This window comes from Limanda limanda, chromosome 2 (genome assembly GCF_963576545.1).
Source record: "Limanda limanda chromosome 2, fLimLim1.1, whole genome shotgun sequence".
NCBI classification, from domain to species: domain Eukaryota; kingdom Metazoa; phylum Chordata; class Actinopteri; order Pleuronectiformes; family Pleuronectidae; genus Limanda; species Limanda limanda.
This window is the reverse complement of record NC_083637.1, coordinates 26,688,634-26,712,888: the sequence shown is the minus strand read 5'-3', so window position 1 is coordinate 26,712,888 and position 24,255 is coordinate 26,688,634. Positions and strand designations below refer to the sequence as shown.

General features: G+C 41.6%; 1 protein-coding gene across 1 annotated transcript; it reads left to right on the top strand.

Annotated features, from left to right (window-relative positions):
- Positions 1 to 1,522: 1,522 nt before the first annotated feature.
- LOC133019118 (uncharacterized) lies at positions 1,523 to 16,981 on the top strand. The gene is made up of 14 exons (XM_061085485.1): positions 1,523 to 1,572; positions 2,605 to 2,633; positions 2,756 to 2,840; positions 3,127 to 3,276; positions 3,388 to 3,542; positions 3,673 to 3,809; positions 3,910 to 4,003; positions 4,092 to 4,203; positions 4,699 to 4,925; positions 5,060 to 5,231; positions 5,480 to 5,607; positions 5,721 to 5,836; positions 14,180 to 14,266; positions 16,960 to 16,981. The coding sequence occupies exons 3-14, from the start codon at positions 2,759 to 2,761 to the stop codon at positions 16,979 to 16,981; spliced, it is 1,482 nt and encodes a 493-aa protein (XP_060941468.1). The 5' UTR covers positions 1,523 to 1,572; positions 2,605 to 2,633; positions 2,756 to 2,758.
- Positions 16,982 to 24,255: the final 7,274 nt, after the last annotated feature.

Sequence of the window (24,255 nt, the reverse complement as noted above, 5' to 3'; positions counted from 1 at the left end):
GTGTCTGTGTGTGTGTGTGTGTGTGTGTGTGTGTGTGTGTGTGTGTGTGTGTGTGTGTGTGTGTGTTTTTGTGGCCTCATCTTCTTTAGAAGGACTATTCCCAACAATATAAGACATTGATATCTAAGGTAAAGACATGTTTTAAGGTTAGGATAAGGTGAGGACTAGGTTAAAGTTATTGGGTCAGATTCAGGGGGGGATTAGGTTAGTGTTTTATGATTAAACCCCACACACTTCATGAAACACCTGCCATCCCACTCCCTTCCCTTTCCTGTCAGATCCTAGGAAAAGCCTGGGGATGACAACCTGGGGAGACGGGGAGACAAGAGGGGTGAATGGCAGGACTGAGGGATGGATGGACAGCATGAGGAAGGGATATACATCTATTAAATCCTGTCCTCCTCTGATGGTGAAGGTAGATACAGTATGTCTTTGGTTCTCTGCTGTTCCTGCCTTCTAGCAAAAGGACTGGAGTACACACAGTCACAGTGACACACACACATTCACACTGGACAAGACTAGGCAGTAGCCACTGGTGCCTGGCTGTATCGATTAGAGGAGTAACACAGTTATTTCTGCAGGTCTGTCTCCGACAGCTGTCCCCCTATGGCTGTGGGTGAAATGGGGATGGGGAAGATAGGACAAAGGCAACCGAGAAAAAAACAAAAAGACAAAACAACAGCAGAGAGGCATCCCAGCAGAATGGATGGAAATTGGAGTGAAAGGGATAGGGAGAGGGTGGGATTACACACATACAGAGGCACAGGGGAGAGAAAGCATGGAAGGAAGGAGATGAAACACTGGGAGAAGCGACAAAATTGCATGCAAGGAAAGATGGATGGTGGAGGCGAGCGGGAGGGATGGGTCGAGGTGCAGAAAAAAAAGGAAGGAGCAGAGAGGAGAGGTGGAACGGGAAGAAGGAAAAAAACAAGGCAGACGAAGAGCGTGAGCTGACATGGAGAGATACAGTGGAACAGAGATGAGAGGGAGAGAGGGCGAGATTGTGGGAGACAGCGGAGGGATGAAGAAAGAGATTAAGGGGAAAAAGAGAGGAGGAGAGGGGAAGGGAAAAAAAACCCAAGCATTAAAGATTTTTCTTTCCCTAAACACATGTCCACATGTGTAGATTGGATTTGATGTGAGACACTTCTGAGTGCTGGTGAAGAGATTAAACACTAACTCACCTGGTGTGCGTGTGCGTGTGTGTGTGTGTGTGTGTGTGTGTGTGTGTGTGTGTGTGTGTGTGTGTGTGTGTGTGTGTGTGTGCGTCTGCGTGTGCGTGCGTGCGTGTGTAGGACCACTGAGTGAGTTATGGATTTGTCTACAGCATGCCTCTTCTTCCTACACAGTAAAAAACCGAGTGTCAAAATGTCAGAGTCAACCTTTTTTAACCTAGATGGAGTATTTACAACTATATGCAGAGTAAATCCACTCTGAGTGTAGAGTTAAAAGTCAGTGTAAAATTCTGGAGACATGCAGTGAAAAATTTAACTCTACAGAGTGATGATTACGCGCCAGTCTACGTGACGTCACTGCTGGAGTGGAGACAGTCTGAAGAGGTGAGGCGGTCAGGTAAGTAACGTTAACATTCCCGTGTTCGCAACATCGTTTAAGGATTGTTTTTCAACTAAACACAGTTTTATACTTTCATAGATGTTGATTGAGGACGTGTTGTGAACATATAGCCCTCTATTAGATGACACGGTCGAGTATGCAACAGCCTACTGCTAACTAACAGTAAATAAGTTCGACATGTGCTCATAAGATGCACCTTCAGTATGTAGCTAACATGTTACCTATGTATTAATGCACGATGCTTGTGTTATGTAGCGTTTGACCCATGGTTTTACCTCACTGTTTATTAGCATGCTAATCGCGAATTAGCTTGAAGAATACTACCATGCAGAGCAACAGCCTACTGCTAACTAACAGTAAATAAGTTCGACATGTGCTCATAAGATGCACCTTCAGTATGTAGCAAACATGTTAACTATGTATTAATGCACGGTGCTTGTGTTATGTAGCGTTTTACCCATGGTTTATTAGCATGCTAATCGCTAATTAGCTTGAAGCATGCTACGCCTTCCTCACGTGTGGGACACGTGAGGAAGGCTGCGCGCAGAGGAGACCACCGGGCTCTCTGAGGGGGGGGGGGGGGGGGGGGGGGGAGAAGAGAAGCAGAGCAAGAGCCAGAGGAAGAGAGGGAGATGCCCGGCCAAGGCTCCGTCCACACAGCATGGACAGTTCAGAAACTATTCGGAATGAGTTAAAATGAATTTATTTTTAATCTCATGAGCGGAACTGGACAATTTTGAGCATTTCATTTCCCAGTTAAATATGATTAAGAGGTCCTCTTATACTCACACTAAGCTATAAACATTTTACGTCCTTCTGTTCTACTACCCAATGGACTTAAAATCAACTATTTTGTCTGTCATAGACTATTCAATTTTGCTGTCAGAGTGCACCAGAATGATCCATTTGACTTAGGATCCCCAACTATATTCTCTCAAAATTATGAGAGAATCCAATTTAGTTAATTGATAGCATTATGGATTTGTTAATCTCAATTTAACTATATTATCTTTGTCTTGTTGTTCACAGTAATTGCAATCAAAGTGGACCAATAGCTGGTAAGTAGGTTAAGGTTATGGAACAATATAGTCCTATACATTAATTTTAATTTTATCATTAAAGGTAACTGTTTAACAGCTTTTTCTCGGTTGTCATTTTTTCCCTTTGTTTATTTTAATAGGATATGCTGCTGCGTGTATTGTTTGATGGGGAGCAGAAGTATGTTAGGCTGTCTGACCTAACATTCGACTCTTTCATGAAAGAAGGTTAGTGAGTACATCAGGATAAAATAAAATCACAACTTTTTTCTTGGTTAATACACCTAATTCATCTTAAAAACATTCTTTCTAAACTACTTGAGTTGCTAATTGTTTCTGATGTGCCATAAAATGGATGGGTATGACCTATTGACTTAAGTTTCATCTCAACAGCATTTTGTGAGGACATGACACTCCCTCTACTTAGTTGATGTTTTGATTCTCATCATAAGGAAATTGTCTTTCCAGTTTGTTACAATTGATATCATATCCTTTTTCTTTTCATTTACTTCAGTGTGCCTAAAATTTAACATACCGGAAGGCATGCAACCAGACTTGAAGGTGTTTGACAAATCCGACACAGAAGTTGATGGAGAAGTCTTTGAAGAAATAGTGAATGAGTCACCTGGAACCTTCAAAGTCATGTTGAGCAAAGAAGAACTAGGTAATCACTGACCATTCACATATGTGTTCATATTAAACTTTAGGGTTGGGACATGAGTAATAACAGCTCCATTTAATATACGTCTGTTTTGTTCATATTCTTTATACACAGATGCCTCTCTATCATCAACATCATCATCATGCTCAGCAGCATCTGACGATACTATCATTCTGAACGTCACAATGTGTGACCCTCCTGAAGAAGCAGCTGCTGTCGAAGGAAGTCAGCCTAAAAAGCCATGCCACATTAACTGTGGGGCGAAAGCGGTGAGTAGTGGGCATTGTTAAGTCTAATCTGGATATTGTTCCATTTGATGGGGAATGTTTTTATGTTATCATTTTCCAGTTGTACATTTGGTTTCAAAATTTCTGACTGCATATTTTGTTTCCATTCAAGTTGATTGAAAAAATCCTAACAACAAAGCCTGGTGGTGAAAAAATCATGCAAGAGTATGCAAAAATAAAATCACTGAAAGATGGCACCAGAAGACAGATGATTAACATTCTCACTGCTGAGATGACACAAACACATGGGTAAGAATCAGACATGTAGGCTATAGAAACATTTTTAGTATCTGTATTGTTGTTAATTGTGCCCAGTTGAGTGACTGTAATCATTGATTTCATACGTTAGGACATCCCCCCCCAAAAGTGTCAAAGTGTTGTATGCGCAGGGGATAGTTGCTCTATTTCCATATCTGGAGGACCCATATTCACAGCATGGATATGTAAGTAAAAAGGTCCTCACTGCGTTAAACACATAATTGCCCTTTGTTGACAGTATAGTCAGTCTGTGTGTATTTTAATTACATGTAGGAACATTACTACGACCCAGAGAGTGGGTCCGGATACCTTGCATGGCGGTTGAAAACCATCCAACGAAAAAGTGCAGAGGAAAGAGGTGTGTCTGTGAGCAAATCTCCCAAAAGTAAGTTCAATTAAATACAGGCTTGTCACAGTTATCAATAACTTGAATGATCGCAATTATTATGCATAGTTGTCATAATTGTTTCATTCATCGTTACAAAAAACGCAGGATGAAACTAAAAGAAATGTCAGATTTTCATCCCTTCATCACTATTTCCATGTTGTTTCCCACCATCTAAGGTTTGATTGGCCCTCTTTAAATGACATCATGTCATTCAATCAGATGAGTGTCTAAATATAGATGGTGCACGTTAACAGACAGTTTAACGTGGTGTAGCTAAAGAAATACAGCCGTTAAATACGGTTGAAAAATCCAGTATTTAAAGAAATGCTGCAAAAGACTGACAAGCAGAAAAAGACTAAAACAGTTAAACACAATTATTTGTATGGCAGTTATTCGTCAACTAAAAATTCATAATTGTGACAGCCCTAGTTACATATGATATTGCTGAATTGTGTAGGCAGGAGTCAATGAACTTGTGTTTTGTCTTTGAAGTTGGTGGGCCAAGCCGTGTTCAACCCAGACCCTTCACTGCTGATAAAGTGTTATCTGATGAGGATGTGGAAGCAGCTATTGCCGTTTTGAGACACTCTGCTGATGAAGACACCATCCGTGACAAGATGAAAGCTACCTTCATTTATCGTCAGTCAATGGTCAGCAATGAGAAGAGAGCAGGGGATGTGTTCTCAGTCTTCCCGAGATTTCTAGACACACCTGGACTGGTAAGACATCTCCAGTTGTTCAAAATGAGAAAGCGGCAAAATTAAGTTTCCCCAGAAACAGTCCAGAAATGTGGGCATCACACATGCAGTGTGTCTCATCACTCCTTTCTTTGCACTGTATTTTTGCATTACAGATAGAACAAGATTTCAGACTGCTGTTTGGGGAGGCCACAGCCAACAAATTCCTGGAAAAGTGGGCCACTAATCTGAAAACAAAAGTGAAAACAGAAAGCCATGGACTGGTACCGACCAGAGAGGTCTTGGATTTAACGCGCAATGCTGAGTCAACTGCTGAAATTGAGAATGGTATGACTGGGACTGGTTTTAATTGCTATTTTTTTGTAATTATGCCAATTAAATGTACATGTGGCGTAAATATTTCATATTTTACATATCTTACATTCTTATATATTACACTGTGTCTTTTTTTTTGATTATTTCTGGAAATAGGCACAATAAGACATTTCACTGTGCATTGTGCTATGTATAAAGATGTATCTGACAAGTAAATCTTATCTTGTCTTATCTTAATGCTAATGTCTGTTGGTCTGTAGGCTGGGACAGTGACATGTCTGCTATATTGCTGCTCCTCCATCTCCTACCACCATCTGCACAGGGAAGGAAGAGGCCGGGGAAGGTGTCGGCATGTCAGGCTGTGGAACACCTCATCAGATTCATAAAAGTATGCTGAACAGTTGTTAAAATATAGTTTTCATCACCTCAGTTTCATGCACAGTGATCTGTTGTGAGTGGTTGGTCACTAAGTATTGCTGTTCAATGTTTGTTTGGTTGTAGGCTGGAACCAGTGTACAGCAGCACCTGGATAACATCAGCCAAAGCAGCCAGCCCTACCTCCTCGCTCAGGGTCCTGCAAGAAGCAGCATTCACACCTTCTTTATTGTGATTGACGAGTATGCGCTTCCATGTAAGGCAACAGGTTCAGTGGGAGCCCTAGACGAACTCTTTAAGGCCCATTACGTCTTTGGTACCTCTTACAGCTCTTCCTTGGCCAACTTTTTCACTTTTCTCCAAACAACCATTTACAACATTGATGTTGGGGAAACAAAGGAAACTCCCAGAGTTGCAGAGCTGCGGGCAAGAATGGTGCGTTAGTGTCAACTAATGAAGTGTTTTCTTTGCAAAAGTGACCATGGGAGGCCAAACAGCCTTATAAAGCACCTTAAGGTAATTCATGGTCTCTGCACTGGCCGGACTCTTCATCTTAAATGTGGCCAAGTTGGATGTTCATGTTCTTTTGGTAGCTTTTCAGGCTTTAGAAAGCATCTGAACAAGTGCCATGTAAGTGGTTCATTTGATTCTGTAGAAGAAAGTGATTTTTCACCACACCAAAGTGTTGAGTGTAATGCGACTGATGTTGATGTGTCGTCTGAACATTTGGAGGGACAGTCCACCTTAACTTCAGCCCACCTTGTAAATAGTTGTGCAGCAGTAATTTCTGATTTAAAGGCAGCAGGTGTAAGCCAAAGTGTAGTGAACTCTGTTGTGATGTCCATGGAAGAGATTGTTCAAGATATCCAGCAGCATGCCAAAGAAACTGTCATTAAGCATGTATTTGGTGATGAAAGAGAAACTGAAATGTGCAAGAAAGTTGAAGCATGTTTTGAGGAGTTAGAGAATCCTTTCACAGTTCTTAATTCAGAATACAAACGATCAAAATTTTTATCAGGCAAGTGGGAAACAGTGGAACCCATTGAATGTGTAATTGGCTCAAGATTTGACACAAGGAGAAATAAAAAGACTGGAACATATGATCAGACAGTCGTTCAAGATAAATTCATGTATGTTCCCATTTTATCTACATTGGAGTCAATATTTAAAAGTCAGTATGTTGCAGAAATGTTGAAAAGCTCAGACACTGATGACTCAAGACTCAGAGATATTCATGATGGATCTTTTTTTAAGACTCACCCTCTGTTTTCAACGGAAAAGCACACTGTGCAGATCCAAATGTTCTATGATGACTTTGAGGTAGCAAATCCCCTCGGTTCCAAGCGAGGTATTCATAAATTGGGTGCAATATATTTTACCTTAAGGAACTTCTCTCCAAAATGGAATTCTCTCTTGGCCAACATACACCTGTGTGCCTTATTTCATACACAAGATCTTAAACGGTACAGTTTTAGTGAAATTCTTGCTCCTGTTGTTCGAGATATTAAAGTTTTAGAGAATGATGGTATTGAGATTCCACTATATGGTGGTCGTGTTCGTGGCAGTGTGGTACAGGTTACTGGTGATAATTTAGGCTTACATAGCTTGTTTGGTCTGGTCGAGTCCTTCAGTGCAAGGTACTGTTGCAGATTTTGTTTAACTGAAAAAGAGAACTTTCAAACAGAATTCTCTGAAGATTCTTCCAAAATAGTGTTGCGCACAAAAGACACCTACACTGCTCACTGTCAAGAAATGGCTGATAATCCATCTCTTCCTTATGTTTTTGGTGTGAAAAGGTCATGTTCATTGAATTCATTGTCATATTTTCACACAACTGAGAACTTCTCAGTTGATGTGATGCATGACATTTTGGAAGGGGTGGCCCAGTACGAATTGAAGCTCTTGTTTTTGTATTTTAAAGAACAACATGTAACACAGGGGGAGCTGAATTCGAGAATACAAAGTTTTGATTATGGATTCATGGAAAGAAACAATAGGCCTGTATCTGTGAATTTAGGTGGGGAGTCTAATGATCTGGGACTGAATGCAATTCAGTCATGGTGCTTGTTGAGGAATGCACCACTCCTCTTTGGAGATTTGGTAACCTCTACTGACCAACATTGGGGCCTTCTTCTTTTATTACTACAAATAATGAACATTGTATTTTCTCCCATGTTATCTCAAGGTCTGTGTGTATATTTAAAACATTTGATTGTGGAACACCACAAACTGTTCAAGATGTTGTATCCCCAGAAAAACCTTTTACCAAAGCACCATTTTCTTATCCATTATCCTCGCATTATCCAGAAAATAGGACCTGTACTTCATAGTTGGTGCATGCGGTATGAAGGCAAGCACAATTTTTTCAAGAAACAGCTCAAGTCATTCAAAAATATCACCAAAACGCTGGCCAAAAAACACCAGCATCATATGGCATATCTTTGGCGATCTTACACAACTTTTAGTCGGTTAGACATTGGTCCTGGGAAAATGGTGTCTTTGGAAATGGTAAAAGGAGGTTCTGAAATTGTCAAGGCAGTGCAAGTGCCTTCCAGTGTTCAAGTTATGAAAGTGAATTGGGCTAAACACAATGGTTTTGTTTACCGCCCACATCTGGTTATTTGTGGCAAAGTTGAATCTGAAATGCCTGTCTTTTACCAGATTGAGTCAGTGCTGCTAATGCATGACAAATTGTTGCTGCTCACTTTGCCTATCTTTACAGTCACTTTTAAAGAACATAACCATGCATATGAGGTAACCAGGACAAAAAACAATTTTGTGGTCTTTCATGCTGACAGCCTGCATTATCCAAGGCCTTTTGACATGCAAATGTCATATGGAGGGAATGACACAGCTCTCTTTGTTGTTCCATATTGCTTTATCTGTTGAGCAATAAAGCACACTGTATACTGTCATCTTGTCTAAATGTGTTTTTTCCATTTGATAGGTTAGATCACACACACACACACACACATATATATATATATATATATATATATATATATATATATATATATATATATATATATATATATAAATAACACTATGGAAATAAAAATTTAATATTTTTACACATTAGAGTGTCATTTTAAAACTCTATTATGAGTAAAAGTGGCTCTATAAAGTGTAATCGTATTACTCTGAACAGTGTGAATAAACCTCAGTGTTACATATTTTTACACATTTCATTGTTAATTTTGACACTAAATTGAGTAAAATTAACTCTGAAAAGTTGACACTGGCCATAGAGTCACTTTAACTCTATGGCCAGTGTCATTTGAGTGGGACCACATATTATCTGAAACGGAGTTAATTTCAACTCTCTAAGAGTTGAATTGACACTCTGTTTTTTACTGTGTATGTGCGTGTGGATGTGTGCATATGTTTGTAAAAATTTCTAGTGTGTGTGTGTGTGTGGGGGGGGGGGGGAGGTTGTGCACATTGTCCAGGGGTAATGGTTAACTGCCAGAGTGGAGTGCCACTGACTGAAATACATTGATGTGGGGCAAAATTTACAACTGCCCTCCCTCCCTTTTCCCTCACCCTTCCTCATCCCAGCCACCCTGATGGGCCAAGGTCGGCCAATTACCCTTCGCTGACGAGCACACACACACACACACACACACATACACGCACACACACACACACAAACACACAAACTCGGCAAGGGGCACTTCAGCTTGTGTGTGTCTGAGTGCAGTGTTGTGGACAGCGGTCTGGCATGCGAGATTCATGGGGAATATGTCAGCCATCAGCCTGGGCATTTCAAACAATGCCTCACAATGTGCTTGACAGCCCTGAAAAACAGCCTGGTGCTTGGAAACTGCCAGCCCATCATCTCAACTCCCTCATCTGGGCTCTCTCTCTCTCTCTCTGGCTCTCCATCGCTCGCTCGCACTCTGTTTGTGTGCTCCTCTCTCGGCATCTCTCTCTCTCTATCTATCTATCCATCCCATTTTCTCTTCTAAATTCACCCTCCCAGCCCTCATTCTCTGTCACACACACTCTCTTTCAAATTTCTATACTTTTTTTGGCCTGCCCGCGCACATGTCGCCGAATGTTACTCTTCTTTTTTTTTTTTTTTTTTTTTTTACTCCCCTTCAACAAAAGCATTTCTCGTGTTTCCCAACAATTAATTTCCTCCTCCACGGTTCCATCCGGCAAAACAGCACCAGATGCCCCTTATTAGGAGCTGAGCGGCAGGTCAGCCGTTAAGTACGTAACATGCACACACACACACACACACACACACACACACACACACACACACACACACACACACACACACACACACACACACACACACACACACACACACACACACACGGGGTAGTTATGTACATGATGGTATTATCTGGCCGGGCAGTGATATATCTTGGAGAGACACCATCCCATAAAGCCGCGGGGACATTCAGTCCCTTTCTCCTCCTCACTTCCCTCCAGTCACAAGCAGTAACAGCCGGCCCTGATTCACAGCATTCAATTTACACCGGCTCGTAACGGGAGTTGATGGGCTCCTGGAGGTTGGAGAGGTTGGGCGGGGGGCCAACGGGGGGGCGGGGGGGTTTGTGAGACGGAGACAGAGGTGGAAGTGAAGTGGAGGGTTGGGGTGGGGGGGTAGAAAGTGAGTTCTCACGTGAGAGGGGGGGGATTAGCAGTAAGCCAGACGCCGCAGACCCTTTCCAAACCACTGCCGTGATTAGTTAGAGTGATGCCATTACCGATAAGGATGATGAAAAATTTAGAGACACGCCGCATTCAGATTAAACCCAAGTCTAAATAGACAATTATGTAACTGTGTTGATGCCAAAATGCAACCTCAGTGTCCCCTCACTCTCTCTCTCTCCGCCTGTGTGTGTGTGTGTGTGTCGCCCCCTTTTGTGTCTTGCGTATGCTTGTTTCGGGAAGTCGACGCGGGCAACTGAAAACAATCCAAAGCACAGGCCGACCCCAATCCCATCCCCCGTATGAATATGTATCATCCCCGAAACCCTGATCCCTATCTGCATGCTGTGATTCTCAACTCTTGCGGTCCCAGTCCCCCCTTTCCCCTCCGCCGCACACACCATGCTGTGTGCATATACAAACGTACAAATCTTTTACAGTCCAACGGCTCATCTACATCTGAGAATTTATTTGAAAATGCTTTTTTTTTTGCCACACTCGCTTCTGTTAAGGAAGCTCCTTTCAGGTATCGTTTTCTTTCTCCTTGCCTCAGAGGGAGAATTGTGCTCTAACGCGACCATAGTGAAGAAAAAATTAAAAATGTCTTTACAGTTTTCTCAGCATCTGAATAGACACATTGTATCAGGCGGTTGTCATTAAATCCAAGGTCAAATGTGGCCAGCTGGTTCTTGGTAACTGGAAAAGATGACTAGCAAATACTATGTAAATGTTATTCATGCATTACTGTGCTGATTTTACTGTTTTGAGCATTTGCATGCTGACACAGTGTGTAAACAGCCAGCGTAACATTAAGCAGCCTTATAAGCGTAGTAGTCTTCCCTCCATCCCAGTCTCTAGACATACATTACGTGTATGTGAATTGCTCCCCTGCCTACAGGCATTACGCTGATGTGCACGGCGGGAGGGAGTAAACAAACGGTGTAGCATCTGAAACATAAACCCATCGGAAGGTAGACACATCCCAGAGTTATGAAAGATGTGACCTGGGTTTAGTTTGTCATTTTGCCCGGACATTTCAAGCAAAAGTGAGTGGTTTGAATGAATCCAATCAAGAGGCAACAATAGGAAGAGGTGATGGAAAGTGCTGGATATCAGTATGACAGATCCAGTGTGGTGTCCTGGGACTTTGCTGTATGCACATGTATGCCCATTCCCCCCCCCCCTTATGTTATTTGTATAATTGATTGCATGTGTAAATGACAAAAGCTTTGCACACATATCACTCACAGGCGTGCGGCCCTGTTGAGCGGAGCCTGATCTTTCGACATATCAGCATATAAGAATGATGGATACAAGCCTGTGTGCCCGGTAGTTGACATTCATGCTCAGCAGATAATTCATGAGCTTCATTGTGCATGGATCCTCTTCCCTCCAAAGACTGACAGAGGAGTGGAGCGCGGCCATGCACCGAGGAGATATTTAGTATTCACACTTTAGCATGTGTGCGCGTGTGTGTGTGTGTGTGTGTGTGTGTGTGTGTGTGTGTGTGTGTGTGTGTGTGTGCGTGTGTTCCAAGTGGTCAGCGACACCCACGCCAGTCATTCATATTCACAGTGTATATTTGTGCCGCGCAGGTAATGGTTCCTGATGCGCGCTCGATCATTGGGATTCATTGTGAGCACGGTGCTGTGGCCGCAGACCTGTCAATAGACGGACGGGGGGGGGGGGGGGGGGGGGCGGAAGGGAGGGAGGGAGGGAGGGAGGCCGTGAGGGAAGTGGGACGGAGAGAGAGAGGGACAAGGCCGAGATTCGGCTGTCGTCTCTGTCATTTCTTACTTGGAGAGGGAGACCCTTGGGAGCCCCCTTCAGTGGCAAGTGGACGGAGCTCGCATACGAACACACACACACACACACACACACACACACACACACACACACACACACACACACACACACACACACACACACACACACACACACACACACACACACACACACACACACACACACACACACGTACACCCAACAGCATACGTCAGAGTGGGGACAGTGAGACGCCCGAGAGGCAGAGTCCATATCAATGACACGTGCCCATCAGGAGTTCCTCCCTGTTGACATGTCGGTGGATCGGCCATCTAAATAGTCGACAATGACAATATCGGCCTTCTCACCATTCACAGGCACATTAGTGGCAGGGAGAGAAGGAGGGAGAGAGACAGGTAAGGAAAAGGAGGTGATGCTAAAAACACAACAGAGGTGTATAGGAGGAAATGTAAAGGTGTTGAAACGATAGGGCCAAAAATTTAAACTGAGACAAGATGCATTCAGCTGCTTGTTGAAAAACAACAACATGGAACTCCCCCCTCACACACACACACACAGACAAACAAATCTATACACACACACGCATGCCCAGAATGCATAGAGTATATACACAACGTCAACTTTCTTATGATGCTTTTGTTTTAGAGCTGCTCATCCCAGGAAGCTCACCATGGCAGCATCAATGTTTACGTTCGGTTAGAAGGTGTTTTACAGGGCATCATATATCCTAACATCTCAGTGGCCTCCTTATATTAGAGGCTGCTGCAGGTCACACATGACTGATCGCAGATGGAACAGACCTTAACAAGACAAGGTTAACTGAATTCTGAAGGTGTTGTTGCTGTTTTTTCTGCAAGGAATTCCTCCTGCATCCTTGCCCAGTAAGGACAATATTAGTAAATAAATAATACATATATTATGGGAATACTCAAATACTTGAATGGCAGACTTAAAATGGAACTGGCTCAGACATACAGATTAATGGAGGTTTAGCATCTTCAACATATTTTTTATGGTTCAAAACATTAGAGCTTTTGTTCACTCTGACTGTTCTATTCTCCTGGGTTTTTAAAAGAACTGGGAAAGTGTTCTTAAATGAAAGATCTGTTACCTTACTCCAGTAGAAGTTAAATGACTTGTGTAAAGTCATTTTGTATTTTAAAGCACTTTCAGTGGCATATCTTCTATGAAAGGTGCTACACATTTACAGTTAGAACATTATTATTAACATTGTTGTTATCATTATAATAATAATAATAACACAAACTAACATTAACTAACATCTGATCACTTTCTCTGTGTGTAATTGTGATCCGCACTGAACTTCTTGACGTTAGCACATAAACAGCCAGGAACATTTATACGCTTATTATTTTCTATATCTTGGGAACAACGTGCAACAGCGTTTATTTTCCTCGTATCCTACAAAATGCAACTCTAGCATGACAGCGAGGTGAGAGAGCTGCTCCGTTTCCAGCACATTAGTGTCATCAGACCCACTTATTGGTATTAAAGGGTCGTATTACAGAACATATTTTGGCCACAGCTGTACATGCATTGCTACATTAATGCATATACTTGGTTCCAAGGTGAGAAATTCCAGTCAGGAGATTATCAGCCTGTGTAAACAACCAATAACTACAGTCAGTTGTCAGTTTATCCGGTACATGAAGCAACAGTATCAAACACAACAGTCCAGTTATAAATTCTCCCTTCATGATAATTGTAATGTTTTCTTTCATTAAAACTGTTTAAGAGAGTTGTTGATTATTTTGTAGAATGTGTGCGGGGCTGTTGAGCTGTATTGTATCAAACAAGAAAGACGTGTCTTTCATGTTGTTATGAAAAAGGATGGACAGAATAATATAAATATCTGTGTACCACAGCTGGTGTCCATAGACTTTATGTAGCATTATTCAGCTACATAAATCAAATGCCCTGCTGCTTGTAATATAATTAATAGCAGCATAAAATGCTGAGAACATAAAGTCCACATCAGCTGCAGTTGACAAACACGGGCAAAACGCTGGGTTGCCAGGAAACGCAGCAGTTGTTGATGCTCTCCTCTGTACAAAGCCTAACAACAATCAGTCTTGTGTTCCACACTTGCATGAACGTCCCTCTGTCATCCACAGCCTCTTCTTCCAACCTCTCTGCTTGTTCATCGCCAGTGTACAGCAGCAGAAAGAGGAGTCACAGCCCAACGTGGAGCTGTTGCCAAGGTACTGCTAATTTGAATCACAGCCTCATAATGCTTACTTTTACAGACACCTGGACCAGGTCTCACATTTGGAGAACACAGATCTCTGCTCTCTTGCAGCCTCAGAGCAGAATGCTACCCATCCACCAGCAGCAGCTTCTTCTCTGTTGCAGCTGCTGATTTGTCTAATTTCATCCGTAATGATTTCAAACTTTAAATGTGGCGGAGGAAAATATTTTAGGTGTGAAATGACTGATTGAAAGTGGAAAATACACTAATAGCAGCTTTGTCACAGTAACAAGAGTGAAAGCAACAAGTTACTTCTACTCCCGCTGCTCTCATTCACCTTGATTCCAGCTGCATCGTTTTTTTGTTAAGAAAGAAACACTTAGTGACAGACACACAAAAAGCTGGTGACCAGCTGCTGAATATGAGGGAGCATTTGGCAGCTAAAGAACCATTTATTTCCCTTGGGAGCTGGTAGAGACCAAAAATAGACTAAAAAAATAAAAAGAATATTGGAAAGAAATTAGTAAATAATTGCTTTTACTTAAATTATTCACCAAAAAGTAATTACTGTATGTGTCAGTTTTGTCACTGCCCTAATTTGGACCTAGAAACGAAAAAGAAAAGAAATGTCAATTATATAAGCCATGAAAATAACTTAAAATCTTGTTTGGAAACTAAAACTAAAGCCGTTTTCAACAAAACACCAAACTTTTGCCAATAAGGTTATAATATCTGTCATTTCTTTGTGTTTTATAAAGAGAAATATTTTGTATTTCTGATTGCGGTGCCATGAATTAGAAAGTTAAATACAGCTTTTAAACTTTTCTATAATATAACACATCAAATGTAATCCTACCTTAAAATGACCTTTTAAGCATAAATATTCAGGTCACTGGAGGGTAATTTTTTACCAAAGCGATCCTTTTTAAGTGCAATAAAGAAACATGTTTATTCAGAAACCCCCTTTGCACTGAACTGAATTGCACAAACTCTGAAGGCTGTTGTTTCCTTTCAAAGCTCAGTGTAATAATTATGAGCAGAATTAAAGGCTCCTTCACATTCATGCTCCACAATATTTGGTATTGAACTTTATTTTCATGGCAGTTACCATTTTAATCAGACGAGGTATCACAGCGTTTTATTTTTTCAAATATTAAAAATGAAACATTTCAAGTGATGTGACCTTTGCTGAAGTTAGTGATGGAGCTACTGCAGAACAATGGTGGAAGGTTCACATGGAGCGCATGTATGTCTGTTTGGTTAAATTTGCATCCTCTGTCAATGCAAACCAGTTAGTACAATGTAGACTGGCCTGCCTCCTAGGCAATGTCAGTGATTGCCGTGGGTCAAGTTTACTTTGCTGTACTTACATTTAAGAGATTCAGATGATGTGTGCAAATCTGTGTCCTTGAAAAGCCAGGAAAGGAAGAAAGATTTACTAAACTGCACTTCCCACTTGTTACTGAAAAGCCTCACTGCATATTCTTTCATCCTAACAGCGGCTGTGTGTCTTCAAATCAAAGAAAAAATCTGTGCGACCGAAACCACACGTTGGATCAGGAAAGTTACATGTTCATTTATTTGGTTTGAGCCCTGAACCCCTTCATTATCAGGGTCTCTTGCTTGACGTCTCTCTGTAGCTATGCCAAGCTAACACTCTGTTAGTCCTTGTGCTGCTGACTGATTTGTCTTCACAACAGAAATGCAATTGACATTGGCCATAACATGTTGCTTTGGAAATGGGAATGATGATAATAAAACAAAAATATGAAAAAAAACCCGAAAAGAATGAACAAGCTTCCTCTGAATCAACAAAACATCCATCCATCCGTATAATATACTAATGGGTACATCGCTTATAATGGTGTCAGATAACACAAATCACAGGGAGTCACTTTGGCGTGCACTGCCGTATGAAAACATTAGCAAATATTATTATCAAACTTGAAATACTTGAAACAAATATCAGTCTGGGGCTAACACACTACAATACAAAGACAAGTTATTTCTTTATTTCACAGACTCTTTCAACAATCATGAAGTGGTTAGGATTTTTAATTAAAACACAAATATATGAATCCAGAAATGAATTAAAAAAAAAATCAAAAATCAAGCCCGATAACGACGACGGTTGTCATTTTAGAAGGTCACATGAGTGCTCATTGCTTAAACATTTAAACAACGCTTGTCTCTCTAAAGTCTCTAAAGATGCATTGTTTTAAGAGTGACTGTAAATGTCTACCATTAGAACTCTGGACAGATGTAGCAACAGTAGCCGAGGTGGGCGGGACTGATGAGATTAACACATGTGTCTGGTGGTAATGGTGGTTAATCAACTTCCTATTAATGGAAATATAAATCTAATGTAAAGAAAATCAAACACATGGCAGCAAACTGTTGTCCTTGGCACACATGGTTAATGCCTGTTTTTCCATGATATGTAGGTTGGCGATTCAATGATCAATAAACATTCTTTTATAATTAATGGAGGTAAAATTAAACAAAATCTTCCAAATGCAAGAATGCAGTGTGGTGATCCGCAGGGTGTCCTTACTGCACTCAGGACAAGTGGATGACTACAGATGACTGCACCTATAGGTCTAATGAAATGACAATTTTGCATGATGGGAATAGGAAAATATTGCGAGAAAGGCAAAAGTAATTTCTGAATTTTGGTATATTTTTTAACTTGCCTTGACCTTTTAGGGACTCCAAAGATATGAACTAGGGCCTACTGTAAAAAATGTAACCCTCGAAATATTTATTTGACTTTTTAATTTGGGCCATGTCCCACCCACTACCATGGAGGATGCTGGATTCAATCAGCCACCAGGTGACTCCACCCTTTGGGAGCAGTTATGACCTTTTAGCAAGAGACCAACTCCCATGTGCTAACAGCTCATGTCCTGCACCAGGCCTGGAGCAGGTGACGTCTGTGGACTGACACAGGAAGTGGAGAGCGTGCGTCAGTGACTGTGATGAAGACTTTAGTGCAGAGGAAGACTTAACACAGCTGAGAGGTGAGGACGCCACCTCTTGTTACTGCGTGTTCATGTTTATAGCTGGGCTTCCTTCGTCAGGATGTGTGGCCTGTCTAATTGGCGGCAGAACACAATGGTGGCTGTCAGTAAACAGAGTGTGAGTGGCAGGTCACCTGTTCACACACAGATCAGACTGACGTGGAGAACAGAATGAGGGGAGGAGGCCAACGGATGTCATGTTATGGACTGACTGAGGGTAATTGAACAAGTTGCGGTTTCTTCAATACGTCTGATTTAATTTTACTCATTAGGTGTTGAGACGTGCAGCTTATGATTGAAAGTGAAAACAGTGCGTCCATCTGAAAATGTCAAGCATGTGTAATGTGTGTGTGAGGGACGCATGAGGCGGATTGTCTGCTGACTTACTTCATATCTGCTCAAAGTGTGTATTATTTTGCCTGTGTGTGTGTATCCTCACTAATCTACAGGTGTGTGTGTATGTGTGAGAAATGTCCCCTTGCACTTCATGCCTGTGTGTGTCTGCACCAGTCCTGGGTCACATGTCCATGATTATGTCAAGATAAACATTTGCATATCAGGTGATATTTATAATTATTGTGATAGTTGTGTCGTCGTTGTTTATTTAATTGTTTTGCTGAAATACCGATTTTCTTTATGAAAGTGAAGGTTGTGGTTTTACTGTTTTCTGAGCTGCAACGTTAGGTGTGACAAGATGAGACAAGATGTGACAAGATGAGATAAGATGTACCTTTAGTGATACTATGAAAAGGAAATTCAAAATTGACAAAGCAGCAAAAAGACGCAGCAGTGAGACTAAAAATAAGAGTAACAGAATCTAGGATAAATAAGACGAACATAAAATACTATATACAGTAAAACTTGACATACTTTAATTAATAGGTTCTTATTTATATTTATATTTCTCAATGTTTTTTGATGAAACATGGTTTTAATATATATATATAGAAAATATATATATATATATATATACATATAGAAAAAGTCAACTTTAGTGGGAATTCTGCTTTGTATAAGACTAAACAGGATTGAAATGCTTTATCTGTGAACCCGGTGTAAACATAAGGAGACAGAACACATAAGTATGCAACATATTAAGTGCTCAGTGCATAACACAACAACGTATGCAGTCAAAAGGCACACGCTGGATAAGATGAGAGTACTGCAAACTGCAAAAATGAAAAAATGGGTTGAGAGTGGAAAAATACTTAATTGCAAGTACTGTATGTACAAACACAGGATGTAGTATAAGTGTATGAGTTCAACATAACGCCACCTTGTGTTTGAAACATTCTCACATCTTTCTGGCCCAGTGCTTATGTAGAGTGAAACACTTGGGATGTTTCTCTCCGTCATGATGATTTATGAAACGTGTAACACCCACTAATCAAAGATGGGCGGTCTCCTGACACCGGCAACCACTCATAAGTGGGAATTTGGAAAGTTGCGGTGGCGTTTTCAAATCAATGCTGAAACCACCAAATCGTCCACCATTCGGAGACGTCCTCCATCCTCTCCTGCTTCAGCCCCGGCTGCTTCACACATATTTGCAACAGAAACACAGGAAGCAGAGGGCTTCTGGTTTCCTGACAGCCGAGACCACTTTACATCACGAGCAGAGCATAACAAACGCTTGATAAACAGCGACGAGTTTTACAAACACGGGGTCGATCAATTACGTGCTATATCTCCTCATGGTGCTTCCACGGCACATAAACAACACAGCAATATAAATTGGACTTTTGTTATATTGCTATTGATGAAAAATCATATTGTGATAATTATTGATATTGTTTTGCCGCCCCATGTGGCAGAGTAGGTCTCGGATTCTTTTTTTCGAGGAATGTTTTATGATTTGAAGATTGGAATTAGCGCTGTGAATCAAAAGGGGGTCATTCAAAATACTGTGATAATCGAGGGGAGGACAACAATGTGTTCTCTGGAAGACTTTGGATGCAGGTAAATCAGTTTAATCCATTTGATTTAAGAAGTCAGTGGTTGCAAATCATCCTTTCGTCGAGGCTGAGGAGGAGAAACTTAAATTATTGGCTTCTGGCTGCAAGTGTTACATTTTTTTAAATGCATGTTTATTTACACTTTATTTACTGATCCGGGAGTGATGGAATAAATAGGTGTTCCTGCTTCTGTACACGCACTCAACCAATGTATCCCTCTGTGAATAGATGGAAGTAAAAGATATTCAAGTAGATGTTTGAAGGAGACTTTTATATCTAATTCAAGATTGTGTGTGTGTGTGTGTGTGTGTGTGTGTGTGTGTGTGTGTGTGTGTGTGTGTGTGTGTGTGTGTGTGTGTGTGTGTGTGTGTGTGTGTGTGTGTGTGTGTGTGTGTGTGTGTGTGTGTGTGTGTGTGTGTGTGTGTGTGTGTGTGTGTGTGTGTGTGTGTGTGTGTGTGTGTGTGTGTGTGTCAGGCTGAAGGTCGGATGTCTGTCGTCTCCCAACGCCCCAGGGTCTCTGATTTCTACTTCACAGCTGCCGTTCATTCGCTGATGGCCACTTCCTTCTCATCCACCTCTTTACCACATTTCACAACTTTTTCAACCCATCTCATTCCTTCTGTTCTTCTCTTCTCCTCTCCCCCCCTCCCTTTCCCCTCCTTTATGGAAATCAGGCCCAGCGCTCTGCCTATCTGCTAATCTCTCCCCTCAGTCTCACATACTCTGACCATTTCACCTGATCCCATAAGCACCGTTTTCACTTGATCTTCTCCCTCCGGCTGCACATTACTGATCATCCTCTTTGCGCCCTACCCTCTCTCTCACACTCCTTCTCCTCTCTCTTCTCTCCTTCAAACCAGTCACCTTATTTTTGATCTACTTAACTTAAAAAATTGTTTCATTTTAATACAAGCCCATCTACGCTACCGTCTCTACTCCTTGGCACTTGTTCATCTCTCTCTCTCTCTCTCATTCTCTCCATCTCTCCCTCTCTCTCCCTCCCTCCCTCTCTCTGTACTTGTGGCCCCTGCGGTGGCATAATTTAATATTCGCGGTGTCACAGTAAAGAGAGAGGAGGCCGGGGTTGTCAACACGGCGCGAGGGCCCACGATGATTTAGTGCTAGCATCACAGAGGGAGCATCTCTCTTTATTTTATTAGTAGGGTACGGTCAATCTGGTGCAGTGACAGGGAGGTGGGGCGGCGTGGCTCAAATCAACAGCTGGAAGGCAGGAGGAGGAGAAGTAGCACCTCGTACAGTATTTACTGTGGGGTCGCGGAAGAAGGGGAAAAAAACCAAAGCATGTAGGCCCTGTTTGTGATCAAGACTTATGAGATAATTTGCATCTGCTGTCTCGATCCGAGCAGTTTTTTCTCATTTCTAATTACTTACTGTCTGCTGTCTCGTGCAGTAATTAACAGAGGTAAGTGCGAAGCAATGTGTAATGTATGTGTTTGACAGCAGTTAAGTGCTGCAGTCAGGGCCTTAACGATAATTGGCGTTTGTAGCGAGGCTGGAGCCGGGGTTTGGTTTCAGAATCTATTTCCTCCTGTATTTTCTGCCACATTGCCGTGTGAACGCCACCGAATCCCACTCAACTCCTTTTGAATCAATATTTTCAGGTTGGAGGTGATATTTTTGCCGGGTGCTGGTGTTCAGACACATGACAGGGGTGTTGGCAGGTGGATGTGTTATTTATGTGTTTTTTTAGTCTGAGGCTGTGAGGACACGCACGCTGCAGGTGTGGAGCTGGGAGAAACACGGGTCATGGCGGTGACATAGCACGCAGAGGTTACCACGGTTACTCCACCCCCCTCCCCAACACACACACACACACACTCGATCTGCAAATATATGCACATGTTGAGCACCTCCAATCAGTGGATTCATATGGAAAAATGAATAAAAGAAACATCAAAAAACACAGATAAAACGTTAAAGAGCAGCCGTGCACTGATTCAGAAAGCCTGCAGGCATGCACCCAGCATTTTGTGAGGACAAATCTGGCGTTGGACCTTGGATCTGTGATTACTTGGGTCCAACTTATAATGCAACCAATACTTATAGGAAATAAGTCCTGAAATTTCATATGTATATATGAGAGTTCTAATGAATAATGTATTTCACTGAGTAGTTAGCAGCTCAGCCCTGCAGCCCCTTTGCTTCATGTGCTGAGAATATTGTAAACAATGGAGTCACGGCACGCTCTGCTTGATAAACTATTTCTAAATCACCACACGCATTTTCCCCCCCGACATGTTCTGTATACAAATACATATGGCCATATATTGGACACTATATACACCTAACAGACACCTGTGAAATCAGAGTCAGAGAAGAACCCATTTAATTTAGGGCTAAATCAATATCAGGGCGGGAACCAGATTATTATTTTTATTCTCTCGTTGCATTTTTCAACATTTTTATTGAATTTTCAGATAATATTTTCAATGGATCTTGATTAAAAAAAAATATCAGACATGTTTCAGGGACTGGTCTTTACGAGTTTTTGCAATTTGGTGCAGATCCTAATAAAAATGTGGATCTAGTGAATTTAAATGTGGTTTCGTAAGAGGACTGTTGGGCCTTGGGGGAGGATTGTGCTCTTTGAGTGTCACTCTATTTTGGATTCTTTTCATCTTTTCTCTGTATGACTGCTCATTCAATTTGGTAAAAATGTTAATCATCCTAAAATACTCCATTGTTGTATCCCAGCAGTTTGTGGTTGTACTTCTCAACTGATTTCCATGGCAGGGTGTGAGGCATGACCCAAAGAAGAAGCCATACAACTCTGGTGTGGATCTGGATCAGGGAGCAGATTTTTTTTTAAATTTTCCTTGATTTCTCAGAGATTCATCAGGCATATGTAGAGGGCTGTGTGAAAGGAGTGTGTTCAATGTGTGTTAAAGGTGCAGATCCAAATGAATACCCAGATCTAGTAAATTTAAATGCGGTTGCATAAGGGTAATTTTGGGTCTTGGCAGAGGGATGTTCTCTGCTGAGTTCTTTTTATAAAAAACCTTTGCTACTGCTAGTAGCTTCTTGCCTGTATGTCGATGATGTTTCCAATATGTGACAAGTGATAAAAATAATACGAATATGTCAGGATACAAAAGAGTTGCCATGTGTGAACCTGTTTTGAAACATTTCCCCAGATATTTTTGCAGAGTCTAGACTGAAATCAGATTCGGACTGAGGTCTTGAAAGCTCCATCCGTTTCATACAAATGCTGATTATTGTATATCTTAAAAGCCCATTCAAGTATTTAAGTATTCATGATGCTGTACATGCTGCTTTTGGTAAATACGCTTCTGTTACTAGTTGCTCGCCTGCTGACTCTAGCAGGTGTTTCATTTTTTGCTCGCTGTTGTCATCCAATAAGAAGAGATTTCCTCTGCTCTCCAAAAAAGCCTGGTGTTCAGACTTTGACCTGTGTGCACAGAAAGTCTATTTAACATGTAGAATTATGTTCCTTCTTGAAGGCATGGCTTCAAGGCTTTGTCTTATTTATCGTGCGATTTGAAAGATTTGTTTGATACAGAATAGAATGTGTTGGCAGCCATGTATTATGATGAACAAAACATGTGACATTATGTAGTATAAAAACACTTCAGCTTTGAGATGCAGGTACGTAAAGGCTATATAACTTAAAAAAACCTGTGGTTGGGAAGCATGAGAATGTCTCGGTGACAGAGCGTCAGTGTAACCATAGTAACTCATCTGTCTGCGTGTGCACAGGGCCAGGAGAGCTGAATCTGAGCAGCATGCATGGGAATAAATCACAATATAACAGATTTGTGGCTCTTTCTCACTTCACCCTGATGGTCTGGCTGCTGTTGCGCCCGGTTGCTCGGTCTTGTCTGTCCGTGCGCTGTCAGGCTCCTGTTTTTGCACAGCAGGTTCTCATTCGAGAATTCGATTTTCACTGCGTGAGAAAGTGTACGTTGGGGGAGTAGAGTTTGGCAGATGCCCTTTGTGATGTTGTGAAGGGGCGGTGTGGCCTAGCGGTAGAGTGGTTGTCCTCCAACAAGAAGGTTGGAGGTTCAATCCTCACTCTTCCCCATCTGCGTGCCGAAGTGTCCTTGGGCAAGATACTGAACCCCTAAAATGGCCCCTCCTAGATGTTGAAAGCACTAATTGTACGTCGCTTTGGATAGAAGCGGCTGCCAAATGACTAGGGACGGGAATCGGCAGGGACCTCCTGATACGATACAGTCATGAAACTTAGGTGGCGATACGACATGTATTGCAATTCTGTAAGTAGGCTACTTTTAAACAATAAATAAAAGTTAAACTAAGTAGAATGAATAAAAGTTAACTGAAAATATAAACTTTGAAATAAACTAAAAGTAGGCTATGCTTAATTGTTGTTTGTATGTAGACTATGCAAAGCTAGTGCCTGGGTGTGTTTAGATTCTTGTGCAAAAACAAGAGCTGGTCAACATGATCTGGGGTAAGGTTGCTCCTTCCCCCCCTTATATCCCTCCCGTAAAAAAACAATAAATATGTTTTTTAAAAAAAGGTTTTGGAGGCAGTATGGCATTCACAAGAATCGCGATTCGTACCTGAATCGATTTTTCCCCCCCATCCCTACAAATGTCATGTAATGTAAATGTGATGTGATGCGACATGCACACATTGTCATGAGGCCATCGGGAAGATGGTGCCTAACCCAACCTCTGCAGCCACATCCTGTCTGATTAGCTAACGTTAGGCCGGCGGGGGGATTGACAAAGTTGACTATTCAGCATTTCTGCAACACAGTTACTTTTTGCTTTAGCATTTAAAGTTTGACTGTGGTCATCATCAACATCCTCCAGCCTTTCTTCTCTAATGTTCCATTTTCAGTCAATAATTGCAGTTAGGCTAAATGGCATGTTCCTCACCTCTGTAAGAGTGTAATTGACAGCATGCTGTGCTCAACGACCACTGATGGGTTGGACTGAACCAACTCAAAGTCAGTTTCCAAAACGGGGTATATTTTTCTTTTTTCGTTACCTTATTTTAAGATGAACATTGAGACAAAC

Bases quoted from the DNA above. Each gene is read 5' to 3' on its own strand.
- LOC133019118 (XM_061085485.1), top strand. From the start codon at position 2,759: ATGCTGCTGCGTGTATTGTTTGATGGGGAGCAGAAGTATGTTAGGCTG. The intron at 4,004-4,091 runs GTAAGTAAAAAG...AATTACATGTAG, and splicing joins CATATTCACAGCATGGATAT to GAACATTACTACGACCCAGA. The intron at 5,837-14,179 runs GTATGCGCTTCC...TGTCATCCACAG, and splicing joins TTCTTTATTGTGATTGACGA to CCTCTTCTTCCAACCTCTCT.